Source organism: Dreissena polymorpha, chromosome 14, assembly GCF_020536995.1.
Source record: "Dreissena polymorpha isolate Duluth1 chromosome 14, UMN_Dpol_1.0, whole genome shotgun sequence".
NCBI classification, from domain to species: domain Eukaryota; kingdom Metazoa; phylum Mollusca; class Bivalvia; order Myida; family Dreissenidae; genus Dreissena; species Dreissena polymorpha.
Window position 1 is genome coordinate 39,813,809 of NC_068368.1, and position 15,523 is coordinate 39,829,331.

The 15,523-nt window shown below is 34.8% G+C and overlaps 1 protein-coding gene and 1 long non-coding RNA gene across 10 annotated transcripts in view; one reads left to right on the plus strand and one right to left on the minus strand.

Moving 5' to 3' along the window:
• The window catches only part of LOC127857648 (tetraspanin-18-like), a 30,175-nt gene extending 24,937 nt beyond the window's left edge, over nucleotides 1-5,238 (plus strand). Inside the window, exons 8-9 of the mRNA XM_052394223.1 lie at nucleotides 753-836; nucleotides 1,608-5,238. Of these exons, the coding sequence (XP_052250183.1) occupies nucleotides 753-836; nucleotides 1,608-1,670 (147 nt within the window). The 3' untranslated portion in view covers nucleotides 1,671-5,238. The remainder of the gene's footprint in view (nucleotides 1-752; nucleotides 837-1,607) is intronic.
• A 5,170-nt stretch (nucleotides 5,239-10,408) lies between these two features.
• LOC127857649 (uncharacterized) lies at nucleotides 10,409-12,130 on the minus strand. Of its 9 annotated transcripts, none has more exons than XR_008038538.1 (4): nucleotides 11,629-12,130; nucleotides 11,397-11,483; nucleotides 11,223-11,338; nucleotides 10,409-10,700 (listed from the first exon to the last, which is right to left on the minus strand). It is a non-coding gene; the product is annotated as an uncharacterized LOC127857649 (long non-coding RNA). The 9 variants fall into 9 exon arrangements; XR_008038540.1 differs by having other exon boundaries at nucleotides 11,397-11,454; nucleotides 11,571-12,130; XR_008038536.1 differs by having other exon boundaries at nucleotides 11,223-11,309; nucleotides 11,571-12,130.
• Between the last annotated feature and the right edge of the window lie 3,393 nt (nucleotides 12,131-15,523).

The following is a 15,523-nucleotide window of genomic DNA, read 5'->3' on the forward strand; positions in this document are numbered from 1 at the left end:
CCGTAGCTTACAATTAAGCGGATTCCACTTCCTCCATTTATTGCAAGGGATCCCATTGATTAAATGCCGTATACACGAAAACACAATTAATAAATCAATAATAAACTTAAAATCCAGTATATTGAAATTTACGTTTCAGCGATTTCAGCAATTAACAATTGCGCTAGTCAGTTTATAAACCTTCATTTATGTTAATTACACTTTTTATTGATTAGCAACTATTGAAACGCGATCCAAATAAAATCGTCATTTCAATATTGTTATACATTAAATGAATTTTGATCATTAAACGTGGGATCATTTTCTATTTAAAAGCTTTTGGAGTGTTGGACATCATCCCAATAAAAATGGTCCCATTCAACCAAATCTCATTATGTATACATGACCCCGACGGTTCTGATAAATATTATTCTATTGAACATGATACCATCTAAAATAACCTCGTTTGGCATTATCCCGATGAGCATTAGCTTATTGAACAGGATCCTATACAAAATAATCACATTAGGCATGATTCTTAACAATATCACCCTATTGGACATGTTCCCGTGTAAAATAACCCCATATGTCATGGTCTTAATGAATTTTATCGCATTAAACATGTTCCTTTTTTTCAAACGGTCCCATTTGACATGTTCCATTTGTCCCACACACTATTTCTGTCATTTAAGAAAATGTAAGCTTTAACTCGTTCATTTATTTAAATATTTGTTAACTTTTGTAATGTTTGGGAACCATTTATATACTTTCAGGCGTGTTGGACCTCTATTGAGGACTACCTGAAAAGTCGCATCGGAGTCGTCATCGGCATAGCTGCCGGCATCTTGGTCTTGGAGGTAAGTTATATCTGCTTATTGAAATGCGAACACATATTTTGCTTATACTTACGTCTATTTATTTAAAACGGTCACATATAATGTTAGAAAGTAGTTAGTATGCGGAACTTTGGCGAGAAGGCGAGCTTGCTTAAATATTTCCTGGACAAGTTTAATTAATCACGGAATAAAATGACAACGGGTGAAAGATCTTTTCATCACGTGCTTTTACAAATTTTTTTTAGCAAAGACAAAAAATATAAACGCAAACCGTATGATAAAACTACACGTGTGTTTATATCAGGTGGCATCACTTAACAAAATTACATTACGTGCATGGTTAGTCAAATAAAAGGTAATACTAGGAAAAGAAAACATTCAATAAGCTATATCTTAGTCTTGGAGTTAAGTTATATCTGCTTATTGAAATGCGAACACATATTTTGCTTATACTTACGTCCATTTATTTAAAACGAGTACATATAATGTTAGAAAGTAGTTAGTATGCGGAACTTAGGCAAGAAGGCGAGCTTACTTACATATTTCCTGAACAAGTAATAACTTAAGAAAATATTATTAATGTTTATGTTACATAGTAAATAAAGTGTAGCATGTAAAGAGCAACTATTGCCACATGATATCAATATTTATTCCTTACGTAGCTGAAAAAATCCGAATGTAACACGTGCGTGCTCTTTGTGTTTGCAGATACTGTGTGTCTTGTCGAATGTGTGTTTGGTGTGTCTGCAGATCCTAGATGTCGTGTCATTAATGTGCTTTGTGTCATTGCAGATACTGTGTATCGTGTTTGCCTGCTGCATCATCAGTACCCTTCGAGCAGAGAGCGTGAAATGAGGACGTTAGTGAAACACGAGTGAGGCCAGATGAATATGGACAGAATAGAGACCGAATAGAGACTGATATTGAAGGCGATCGTCACAATGTGTTTACAATGTCATGCTTTCATTTGATCGCTCATTTTTTACCATGTTTAGCAACCTCAATAAAATATTGACCGTTATATACTAGTAGAAGATACACGTATGTCAATATTTTAATTTTGTCTCAGTCTTTAAAGTCTACCTTATTATTGTTGCTATACCCCCACAAACGAAGTTTAGGGGGGTATATAGGAGTGAACTTGTATGTCGGTCGGTCGGTCTGTCGGTCCGTATTAAGTGTCCGCTCTCTAATTCAAGTAGTTTTCATCCGATCTTCACCAAACTTGGTCAGAAGTTGTATCTACATGATGTCTAGGCCATGTTGGAACATGGGCCTTGCCGGGTCAAAAACTAGGTCACGGGGTCACTTAGTGCGTTTTAAACATTCAGCATGTTGTTCGCTCTCTAATTCAAGTAGTTTTCATCCGATCTTCACCAAACTTGGTCAGAAGTTGTATCTAGATAATCTTAAAGCCAAGTTTGAACATGGGTCTAGCCGAGTCAAAAACCAGGTCACAGGGTCACTTAGTGCGTTTTTTAACATTCAGCATGGTGTCCTCTCTCTTATTCAAGTAGTTTTCACCCGATCTTCACCAAACTTGGTCAGAAGTTTTATCTAGATGATCTGAAGGCCAATTTCGAACATGGGCCATGCCAGATCAAAAACTAGGTCACAGGGTCACTTAGTACGTTTTACACATTGAGCATGTTGTCCGCTCTCTATTTCAAGTAGTTTAAATCCGATCTTCACCACACTTGGTCAGAAGTTGTAACTAGATGATGTGTAGGTCAAGTTCGAACATGGGCCATGCCGGGTTAAAAACTAATTCACGGGGTCACTTAGTGTGTTTTAAACCTCACCATGTTGTCCGCTCTCTTATTCAAGTAGTTTTTATCCAATCTTCACCAAAATTGGTCAGAAATTGTATCTTGATAATGTATAGGGTAAGTTTGAACATGGGTCATGCCGGGTCAAAAACAAGGTCACGGGGTCACTTAGTGCGTTTGAAACATCACAATATTGTCCGCTCTCTAATTCAAGTAGTTTTCATCCAATCTTCACCAAACTTGGTCAGAAGTTGTATCTAGAGGATGTCTAGGTCAAGTTTGAATATGGGTATGCCGGGTCAAAAACTAGGTCACGGGGTATCTTAGTGCGTTTTAAACCTCACCATGTTGTCCGCCCTATAATTCAAGTAGTTTTCATCCAATCCTCACCAAACTTGGTCACAAGTTTTATCTAAATGATTTCTAGAACAAATTTGAACATGGGCCATTCCGGGCCTAAAACTAGGTCACGGGGTCACTTAGTGCGTTTTTTAACATTCAGCATGGTGTCCGCTCTCTAATTCAAGTAGTTTACATCCGATCTTCACCAAACTTTGTCAGAAGTTTTATGGAAATGATCTTAAGGCCAAGTTAGAACATGGGCCTTTCTGGGTCAAAAACTAGGTCAAGGGGTCACTTAGTGCGTTTTAAAAATTGAGCATGGTGTCCGCTGTTTTTTGTGAAGACGACATGCAAAATATTATGTGTCAATGAGGCATGTGGGGGTATTCTTCACGTCTGTGACAAAGCAATAGTTATACTTTGTAATAATATTTTTATACATTTTAATGAAACAAAATTAGCTTGGGTACATTCGAACAACAATAGCTATATAAAAAGATGAATGCCTTTGTAGGGGTGAAATATTTAAAACATAGAGTGCTTATGATTTTACATTATCATTAGCTATTTCTTAAAAGGTTTCTATTGCATACATTTTAATTATGTTCGATGATCGATTGAAATAGTTACTTAATGCGAACTGTTGCCTTATTTTTAGATAAGAGTTATCCTTCGCTCTCATATTCATATAAACAAATGAGAAAGTACGCGCCGCAATGTTTTGCGAAAACCATGACCGATCGTTAAGCGACTAATACAAACGACATAGTATGTACAAATTAATTAAACTCCTAAATAGTAGTAAGACAAAGACACTAAAACAGTTAGCCATCTATTGTATAACGTGTTTAAAAAAATGAGATAACAATTTGTTTATTTTCACATGATATGTTTAGAAGAACTTAAGCTTATATTAACAATTTAGTGTTCTATTCTTGTTACATGATGTTTGTAAATCATGGATGTATCAAATGTAGTAATGCCTATATGTATTCCATGTCACATTGTAACTTGTAATTAGAACACGTTCACTCTCTCCCTGAATTATTAATTGATGTATGTAATTTGATCACTGTAATAATTTATATTCACCACGTATGTCTGTAAAATTATCATGTATTTGTATACGACGATAAGCTTGTTTTGCTTAAGTCAACATAAATATTATGTTCTGTTCTGTTCTGTTAAGAATAGCCGAACATCGGGCAGCATGGAACGGCATACAATATTTTTTGTTTCCACTAACTAGACCTACCCTTATGTTTGTGCCGACTTTTATGCTTTCTTTAATTGTTGCAATATTCTATAATATTCTTTTATATTCAAAATGAACAAAAACGAATGTTAAATATAATAATTTAAGTTGTTAATCATAAAATAAGTTATCAAAAAACAAATGTTGTTTACTTACCTACCCGACTTTTTTGCCTATTTAAGTGGAAATAAATTACCCATTATGTTTCGTCTAATCTATGTTTTTTCCTTAAGGTAGCACATCATTTACACATTTAAATATTTATAAATCATATTTTCTATATTCATCGGTCAATAAACACCGAGTTTCGCTCTGATGCGTAGCAAAAGCCTTCGTTGTTTTAAATTCTTACGCATAAAAATTCAAATTTCTTGTTTATTAAAACAAATATTAACTATAAAGATCTTGTATTTTTCTGTATAACTTTTGAATATTTATAAATAAATATTCCACAAATGTCTTACTTCTTCATTCTGAAACCTTTATCTGGGAGAAAGAAGACAAAGACAATTCGTAAAAGTTTACAAAAAGTAGGGTGGAATTCGTTGGCAGGCATGTACAAACATCCAAATATAATGCAATATTTGTTTTCTGTTGTTTTTATACTAATATTGTTTTTGTTTTTACATGTCTGCGTGTTAATTATTAAATCGAGGAGGCAAGAAAATAATATATTGGACTATATGCAAAATATTCAAAATGTTCACGGTTTTACTTTTGTATAAATATTTATTAAGTTACTGGAATTATATGAAATGTGAGAGTATATGCTGAAACACTTCTGATCAGCTGTTTGAATTGTCTTTATAAAATGTAAATTATGCGAAATATCAAAAGGCACACTCGTCGATAAACTTGTTTTAGAGCATTATTATTTTGAATCTAATTAACACGTTCTTGTTACAAGTATACATATGCATTTTGTGATTTAAGACCTTCATGCAAGAACATGGTGTTATATGATATGTACGAAGTAAAAACAGTCCATAGAAGTTCTATGTACAGAAGCTTAATTTAGAATCAACAATTTTCTAAATAAATGAATTGACCTATGGTATATTATTCTTTTTTTTTTCTTTAATTTTAGCCATCCCTAGATACACTGCCGCATCCATATTTTTGATAAAATGATTCAAGTTAATTTTGCATTTACTAGCATGGGTCATGTTCACGGCACAAAGAATACAATATTAAAAAGTGGCAGAAAAGTACGTTTCTTTTTAATTTGGGCCGTAATCTGCGAACAGGTTTTTTAATGGATGTGCGTAAAGTGTCGTTACAGATAAGTCTGTGCAGTCCGCACAGGCTAATCAGGGACGGCACTTTCCGCCTAAACTTGAGCTTTGCTTGGAAGAGACCTTCTTGAAACGAAAAATATCAGAAAAGCGGAAAGTGTCGTCCCAGATAAGCCAGTGCGTACTGCACAGGCTAATTTGGGACGACACTGTACGCACATGCATTAAATCCGTTTTTCATAGAACACTGCTCATTTGTATTTCCAAATGTTTAATGGTAATCGAGTGAGTATGTTCGTTTACGACAATGCGTTGTATAGCCAAAACTTGGAAAATTATATAGCAGTCAATAATTGCCATCGTCAAACAAAATACTGTTAGCAGGTGACTCTTTTCGTCTTAATGCAGATTATTTTCTCGCTTTAACCCATTTATGTCTAGCGTCTAGAAAAAAGGCCTTGGCAAACAGCGTAGATTCACATGAGACGCCGCATGATGCGGCGTCTCGTCAGGGTCTGCGCTGTTTGCTGAAAGGAATTTCTGTAAGAAATATTCTAAGTATAGAAATACGTATACTAGATATCCCTAATTTTGGAAATAAATTGATCCAATTGAGAAGAATGGGAGAGTCCACTAGGCATACATGGGTTAATCTCTCAATCATGTATTCAATCTGAACTTAAATGTGTGTTTTTAAGGTTCGATGAAAAACGAAGAGTCAGTTAAATTGTCTCCATTTGCGCTGACAAGATAATTAATTCATATCGTGAAATCATTTTAGTAAAACAGAGTTGTTTTCCATCAAGTTAGGTCTGCAATATGTATGGGGATGAAATAGTTTTAATCGAAAACAGCACGTGTGCATAACTTATAACGAAATAAGTATTGAAGTGGTGTTAGTCGTAGCATCATCTTCAGCAACAACAGCAGCATGTGTAGAAGGAGACGTAATATGAATAAGATAATATGTATGGGTAGCAAATATTATTTTGCAAATTATAAAGGTATAAGCAGCTTTTTAAATCGCATCGGTTGCCATAAAAGGAATAAAGGCATACACATTAAATGACTGATAACACATTTAAATGTGTGTTGGTAAATAAAACGTATTTGATATGCTCATATGATATAGTTACAGCTTGGTGAATAAAAAAGTTACTTCACTATTTTTAAGATAACTAACGGATGTCAGTACTCCTTTAAAGGGACCTTTTTACGTTTTGGTAAATTGACAAAATTATAAAAAAATCAGAATCGCAAATTTGTGTTGTAGTTATTACATTTGTGAGGAAACAGTCCTACTGAACATTTACCATTCTTTAAAATATAAATAATATGCATCTTTGAACGATTTAAAAACCTGAAAATTATAAAGCGTTGCAACGCGAAACGATTGAATAATTTTGAGAGTTTTGTTGTTGTCGTTATATTTTGTTACACTACGAGGATTGCTTATATAAAATATAAAATACTTCCGTCATTGTATGAGAAAGGATTGCCGAATTGGCTTATCGTTAGATTTTTACTCAAGAGGTCAGTGGTTCGAGTCCAGTTGAGGGTTACTTTTTTTTTCTTTGGTTTTAGTTTTTTACTGGAGTTTTTTAGATCGAATGTTTACACCAATGTTTTGACCTTAACGCGCGACCAGTGCAGCGATGATGCTTCTGAAAAATGAATGGCGTATTTTTATCGGCAGGTTGATGACGAACGTATTTTGCAAATTTCATATCAATGAAAAGCGTTGTAGTTATTATTTTACGTATTTGGATGTATGCATAACAATACGATGTCTTAAAACCATAAACCAGGAAGTTTACATACACATCAAATCCAATATATATTTAAGAACTTATATGACGGTATGTCTAATACAATGTAAACATGCGTTAATAAAAAACATGTCACAAAATCTATTGATACCATTAAAGATTTGCGTCTAGACGATACAAGAAAAGCACATAAATGATTTATTCATTTGTGTGGAATTAAAGCTCGATTTGTCATTGGCGGCTTGGGTACTACTTACATGTACCCCGGGTACTCTTAAGTATACTTACATGTACCCTGGTTACGGTAAATATACTAAAACGTACCCGGGGAATTTAACGCTAAATCGGTCGTTGTCGGCTATAATTTTTAATGAATTATTTTCACATTTATGTCAATTTTCTGTAAAATGACCTCTATGTTATCGAAACTCATACTCAAAAAACAAACATGTTGATGCAGTTTTTATATAAGAGAAGTTTGTTTAAAATAATCTGTAGCGCGTTTTACGACATCGGATTTTGGGCAGGAATACAACTCGGGTACAGTCTAATATCGACCGGGTACGATTTAGTATATTTACCTTACCCGGGGTACATGTAAGTATACTTATGAGTACCCGGGGTACATGTAAGTAGTACCCGAGCCGACATGACCAATCGAGCGTAGGAATTACAGGGGCTTGTTTACTGAATGTCAAAATTACCATTTCCCAACATATTGTCAAAGATTCAAAATATAAAAGAACATTTGGATAGAAATATTATTAATACGCAGACTCCCACGGAAAACATTTTTTTTTTTGAGTATTCATTATTTAAACGGATACGGTTATAAAGAACAACAAACGCGAAACGCTTGGATACTTTTGACTGTTTCTGCTGAAAAAAGCGTGGATTGCTTGGGGGGAAAAAACTAGACAATATTACAATATATAGCCCAGATTGGTCAAGTTGTTTAGGCAATAACTATTTTATCCAAATGTAAGTTATTCGAGCCCATATGGGGTGAACATCTTTCATTTTAGACTGGAGGTGTTTAGTTCAGAATTTTACTTTGTCAATCAAAAGCTTTAAATGGCACATTTCAAACCATCCTCAAGTCAAATTGTTTATAACATATCTTTCGAGAAGTGTAGATGGTGTTTTATATCACTTGTGGAATATTGTTCACATCCGTCATCTGTGTTGATGTAAAAATAGAAGATAAAGCTTAATACATTTAAATGTGTACATCAGTAAACGAAATTGTATAGTATAAAGGCTTGTATTTATTACAAATGTTTTTTTTAAAGATTATCGTTACTATTAAATAGTCCATGGTCATACATCGTAGTGTTAATATCGGTTTATGTTTCAAATGCTGTTAAAATGATACAGTTGAAAACATTATTTCGTATTTCAATCGTTGAACACTAACGCCACCTGAGCCAACGATAATAAAATGACAAATTAAACATGTTCAGCATTGATTTAACATTAACACGTAAGCATTCTTGACTTGATTTCAAATACAAAAATAATAAACAAGGGTTGCTATTTGTATGGTGTAAACTGGTTTGAAGAAGATTGCGCGCAGGAATAATAAAACTCAAGAAAAAACGCTTGGATTAAACGTATTAAAAGATCCGATGGCCTTTTATGGGAGGCAGGTAGCCCATATAATATTCGTGGTTAGATACTTTAAGAAATAGCAACGATTTAAAAACAAGATTTTTGGCGCTTGCATTGTTTTGTTGACATGATTTCTCATGTATGCTAAAAAATGATCTATGACTTAGTTTTGTCGACGAAATTGGAAAAAGTATACTGTAGCTATAATGAATATCAAAAGTGTGAGATTTGGGCACAAGAAGTCCTCAGAATGTCAATCAAATGAACACAAATCATGTGACACTCGATCATATGAACTTCATTCAGGTTAACGTAGTCATATAAAATGTCAATCACACGCATGTCGATCATTCGAACAGATTTGTTCTTGAAAGAAAAACATACTACACAATTTGAACGTTTACAATCATGCAATATCGATTGTATCATTAGCAAACGGTTTTAAATTAAGAATGTTAACACACTGGAATATTATAACTTTCACGTGGTTTATTGAAAACCGAAACAACCTCTTTTTGAGTGTTTTCCGATGTAAATTGCGCATATTTGCAATCTAAACATGCACCTGCGGCTGTGTGAGATTTGAAAAAAAAAATTACCATGCATTGACCTAAGCTATTTTTCATATAAAATATGTAAGTGATGCATTGACCCAAGTTATTTTTCATATGTTTATGTCAGTGTCGGGTGTTCTTGTTATGTGCCTTATTGTTGGGCAAACTTGTCACTAGGCATGAATAAAATGACATCCTCTTCATAAATTTGTTTCGTGTTGTGAGAAAACTGTGAATAATGCATGTGCGTAAATTGCCGTCCCAGATTAGCCGGTGCAGTCCGCACAGGGACACTTTCCGCCTTAATTGGAATTTTGCTAAGAAGAGATTTCATTTAAACGAAAAAATCAAAAAAGCGGAAAGTGTCGTCCCTTATTAGCCTGTGTGGACTGCACAAGCTAATCTGGTACTACACTTTACCCACATGCATTATGACCAGTTTTCTCAAAACGAGACTCAATATGTTTCTCTTCTTCTGATGCAACTGGAGTTGAACTTTTAAATGAAAATAATCCATTTGTATCCCCCGTCACAGGCGGAGGGATAAAGCATTGGCGTTGTCCGCCAGTCCGTCAGTCTGTCACACAATTTTGTTTTGGCGGGAGATAGTGAAGTTTTACCAATTTGCTTGTGTGATTTTTTGTTCAGAATTCGTGGGCGTTAATTGGATCAACTTGACGTTAACATGCAGACAAAATACAAAACATGTACCACTATGTGATTGACGATTTATTTGTATCCGGAATGTACTGGTAATCTAAAGCATATAAAGTACATAAGCGTAGTGCAGTTGAACGTATATAGGTAATAAAATAATACAAAGAAACACATTTTATGTGACGCACATTATTAATTTAATGTAAAAATGCAAAAAACATACATCGGCGCATCATGAATAAATTGACTCTGTTTCGATTTCAAAAGCCTTTACAAATATTATCATATATTGTTGTTTTTTTTGTTTTTGTAAATTAAAAATAAACATTTTACTTATTATGTCTAGAGTAGTGTGTCAAAATTTAGAGTCCTGTGTGTGTTTTTTTATTTCAGATATTGAAGATGGTTTAACAAGAGAGAAACACTGTTGGCAAAACGCGCCAAATGCATGTGCGTGGAGTGTTGTCCAAGATTAGCCTGAGCAGTATGAACAGACTAATCAGGGATGACACTTTACACCAAGACTAATCAGGGATGACACTTTACACCAAGACTAATCAGGGATGACACTTTACACCAAGACTAATCAGGGATGACACTTTACACCAAGACTAATCAGGGATGACACTTTACACCTAGACTAATCAGGGATGACACTTTACACCTAGACTAATCAGGGATGACACTTTACACCTAGACTAATCAGGGATGACACTTTGCACCTAGACTAATCAGGGATGACACTTTGCACCTAGACTAATCAGGGATGACACTTTACACCAAGACTAATCAGGGATGACACTTTACACCTAGACTAATCAGGGATGGCACTTTGCACCTAGACTAATCAGGGATGACACTTTGCACCTAGACTAATCAGGGATGACACTTTACACCAAGACTAATCAGGGATGACACTTTACACCTAGACTAATCAGGGATGGCACTTTACACCAAGACTAATCAGGGATGACACTTTGCACCTAGACTAATCAGGGATGACACTTTGCACCTAGACTAATCATGGATGACACTTTACACCTAGACTAATCAGGGATGACACTTTGCACCTAGACTAATCAGGGATGACACTTTGCACCTAGACTAATCAGGGATGACACTTTACACCTAGACTAATCAGGGATGACACTATACACCTAGACTAATCAGGGATGACACTTTACACCAAGACAAATCAGGGATGACACTTTACACCTAGACTAATCAGGGATGACACTTTACACATAGACTAATCAGGGATGACACTTTACACCTAGACTAATCAGGGATGACACTTTACACCTAGACTAATCAGGGATGACACTATACACCTAGACTAATCAGGGATGACACTTTACACCAAGACAAATCAGGGATGACACTTTACACCTAGACTAATCAGGGATGACACTTTACACATAGACTAATCAGGGATGACACTTTACACCTAGACTAATCAGGGATGACACTTTACACCTAGACTAATCAGGGATGACACTTTACGCCTAGACTAATCAGAGATGACACTTTACACTTAGACTAATCGGGGATGACACTTTACACCTAGACTAATCAGGGATGACACTTTACACCTGGACTAATCAGGGATGACACTTTACACCTAGACTAATCAGGGATGACACTTTACACCTAGACTGGACTTTCATTTAAAGGCCACTTCCTTTAAAGCTGAAATTCCAGTCAAGAGTTAAGCGTCATCCCTTATTAGCCTGCGCAAACTAAACCGGCAAGTCTGGGACAATACTTAAAGCGCATGCATAAAACAGGTTTTGCTAAAGCACAGCTCATATGAAGTATGTTTTTATTTCAGTTCAATGATATGCCTTCCAAAAAATAGTTGTTTGCCCCAAATGGTTTAGGTGTATTTGTATATAAAGTAAAAATTCACAAATGAACTGCTTTCAAGTGATATTTTAACCCTTTCCCACTCAGAAGCAAAGTAACAATGGCTATGTGCAAACAGCATAAAACCAGAACAGCCTGCGAGTAACTCGCAGCCTCTTCAGGTTTTATGCTGTTTGCTGCTCATCAGTATCTAAGGGTTGGACATCATCATCAGAAGCCTTTAAAACTTGAATCCAGTAAGAAAGGTGTTTAATTTAATGTAATGTAACTTTCTAAGGGACTACATATGTGTCAAAATAGGTATCTAAGTGGTAAATGGTTAAACAGGAATGTACCAGACACAGGTACATGTATACAACTAATGTGAACATTGAATTTCCAGACAGGTGTGATATTGGCTGTTGGTACCTTCAATTAGTCATCAGAATATATTTAGAGTCATTTATGTGGACTGCACAGGCTAATCTGAGACGACACTTTACGCACATGCATTATATCCAGTTTTCTCAAAACACGACACATATAGAGTATATACGGTTGGTGACTTTTGATAACATAGTTAATCAGACGAGGCTGGTCATGCTTATGAAAAAGCGAGGTTTCCGAGAATTAGAACCCGCTATATATTGGACAGGTCGTATATCACATCATACCAAAAGTCATCAACCTTATAATCTATTTATTAAGCCTTTTAAAAATGTTAAAAACGAGACTCTATACATGTAAAAGAATAATAACAGACATAACATAAGGCCAATGCGATAGAATGATGACATAAATTTGGATCTATGTGTATTTAAAATGACACGCACGAAATAGTACCAGATGAAATGATGAACACTAACTCTTAACCTCATAATCCATTAGCAAACAATAGAAGCGGTTGAGTCGTTAGATTTACAAAAATCAATGTTCGTCATTATACCGAGTAACACGCGCAGACAGAATACAGCAGTCTACATTAACGGCTGGGTTCTTAGTGTGAAATCAACGCAAATAGGCAATCATTCACTTTCTGAATTATCACAACCACTGGATTTCTTATCACTGAGTTTTTTTATCAACTATTTACAATATGAAGTGATTTATCTTATATTAAAATCCTCACGACTAGCTCTTGAGAATAGTTGCTTAATCAACTGGGTGGGCAAAGCTAACATTCTTGAGTTGCATTTTGATTTTTTGTCGCGAGTTCCATGTGTCTTTGTATTGAATTTAAAGCGACAACATAATTGTAATAAAAGTATCATTTCATCACATAATAAATGTTTTTGTGTATCAATGACAAAATCGATGAGCTGCATGAGGTATTCTCAAGATTCGACGTAGGTGTATTGTGAACAATGTTTGAAATTTGTAGCTGAAAGCAATATTGTACATAGCTTTATTGTTTATGAAGATGTGTTTCTTTGTTGAACATGCCAGTTACAAATGGTTCAAAATAAATTATTGTGGGTTGTTGATGTTAAGAATTTTAAATTATGCATACACACAAGCATATTATTGTTTACTGTTCACTGTAAAAACAGCGTGTTTTTCATTTGTATGTATGTTATTTGTTTAGCATGACCTCCCTAATAACTGTTGGTATTGCACTACTTAAATCCAAATGAGCCATTATAAATGAAAATAATTAAGCAAAATTCAATATGAAAACCAAGTATCTCATTGTTGACAAATTATCGTTTGGTTATGAATAGACGCTTGTATTCCCACCAAAAATAATGTCTCAAGCGGTAGCAAGCGTTTCATCGATGTAGATCACAAAGTGACGTCAAGCAATCGAATGCTTGGTTTCATTTCAGTAAATCTCGAAAATTTGTAAATGCCGAAATTTTATTGGCGCATAATCAGAACAGTAAAACTATAATTTTCACTCGTTTATTCAAACCTTATCTTTTGAAACCGTGAAAATATATAAAGGTTTTTAATTTTTACGATATAGTATATCAATTAACGTAAAGTGGAAACGATCGAACATCCTTAAAGATGAACAATCATCACGCATCTTACACGAAATGTATCCCTATTAATTTACTTGCGGATAAAACCTTGAAACATGTATTTCATACTTAAGCTTACTGTATAAGTATTCTATTACCATCGTATGCCCACATGTTAGATATATTATTTCGCATTAACTTTCAATTTTACAAGTGGTGAAAGTTTTTTATAAACAACATTAACTTGTTGATAACAAAACAGTGTTGGGGAGTCACAAATAACCTATGTTAATTTGAAACATACATACATTAAAAGGCGTGTACATCGACGTGCATACAAGCTGATAGTTTGCACATTATACATATGATCACCGACGATCGGAAATCAGATTAACTACAGTTTAGAGTTATAAAACAGAGATTACCACTACGACCGCAACTAAAAGCCTGAGTTTCAATGAAGTAATCACATTGTAACTGTTCTAAATCAATAATAATTTGGTCATTTTATATATGGTTTGCAGAACAAAGCTAGTAGAAGTAAAAGTAATAGTAGTAGAATTAGTTGTAGTAGTAGTAGTAGTAGTAGTAGTAGCAGCAGCAGTAGTAGTAGTAGTAGTAGTAGTAGTAGTAGCAGCAGTAGTACTAGTAGTAGTAGTAGTAGTAGTAGTAGTAGTAGTAGTAGTAGTAGTAGTAGTAGTAGTAGTAGTAGTAGTAGTAGTAGTAGTAGTAGTAGTAGTAGTAGTAGTAGTAGTAGTAGTAGTAGTAGTAGAAGTAGTAGTAGTAGAAGTAGAAGAAGTAGTAGTAGTAGTAGTAGTAGTAGTAGAAGTAGTAGTAGTAGTAGTAGTAGTAGTAGTAGTAGTAGTAGTAGTAGTAGTAGTAGCGGTAGCGGTAGCGGTAGCGGTAGCGATATCGGTAGCGGCAGCGTAAAGTTAGCGGGAGCAGCTTGGGCAGTGGCAGTTGCAGGGGCAGGGGCAGGGGCAGTGGCAGTGGTAATGGCAGTGGCAGTTGTAGTGGTAGTGGTTGAGGTATTGGCAGTGGTATTGGTAGTGATTGTGATAGTAGTAGTAGTAGTAGTAGTAGTTGTAGTAGTAGTAGTAGTAGTAGTAGTAGTAGTAGTAGTAGTAGTAGTAGTAGTAGTAGTAGTAGTAGTAGTAGTAGTAGTAGTAGTAGTAGTAGTAGTAGTAGTAGTAGTAGTAGTAGTAGTAGTAGTAGTAGTAGTAGTAGTAGTAGTAGTAGTAGTAGTAGTAGTTGTAGTATTATTATTATTATTATAAGTAGTAGTAGTAGTAGTAGTAGTAGTAGTAGTAGTAGTAGTAGTAGTAGTAGTAGTAGTAGTAGTAGTAGTAGTAGTAGTAGTAGTAGTAGTAGTAGTAGTAGTAGTAGTAGTATAAGTAGTAGAAGTAGTAGTAGTAGTAGTAGTAGTAGTAGTAGTAGTAGTAGTAGTAGTAGTAGTAGTAGTAGTAGTAGTAGTAGTAGTAGTAGTAGTAGTAGTAGTATGAGTAGTAGTAGTAGTAGTAGTAGTAGTAGTAGTAGTAGTAGTAGTAGTAGTAGTAGTAGTGGTAGTACTAGTAGTAGAGATAGTATTGGTAGTAGAGGGAGTAGAAGTGGTAGTAGTAGTAGTGGAAGTAGTGGTTGTAGTGGTAGTATTGGTAGTAGTGGTAGTAGTGGTAGGAGTAGTAGTGGTTATAGTAGTAGTAGTAGTAG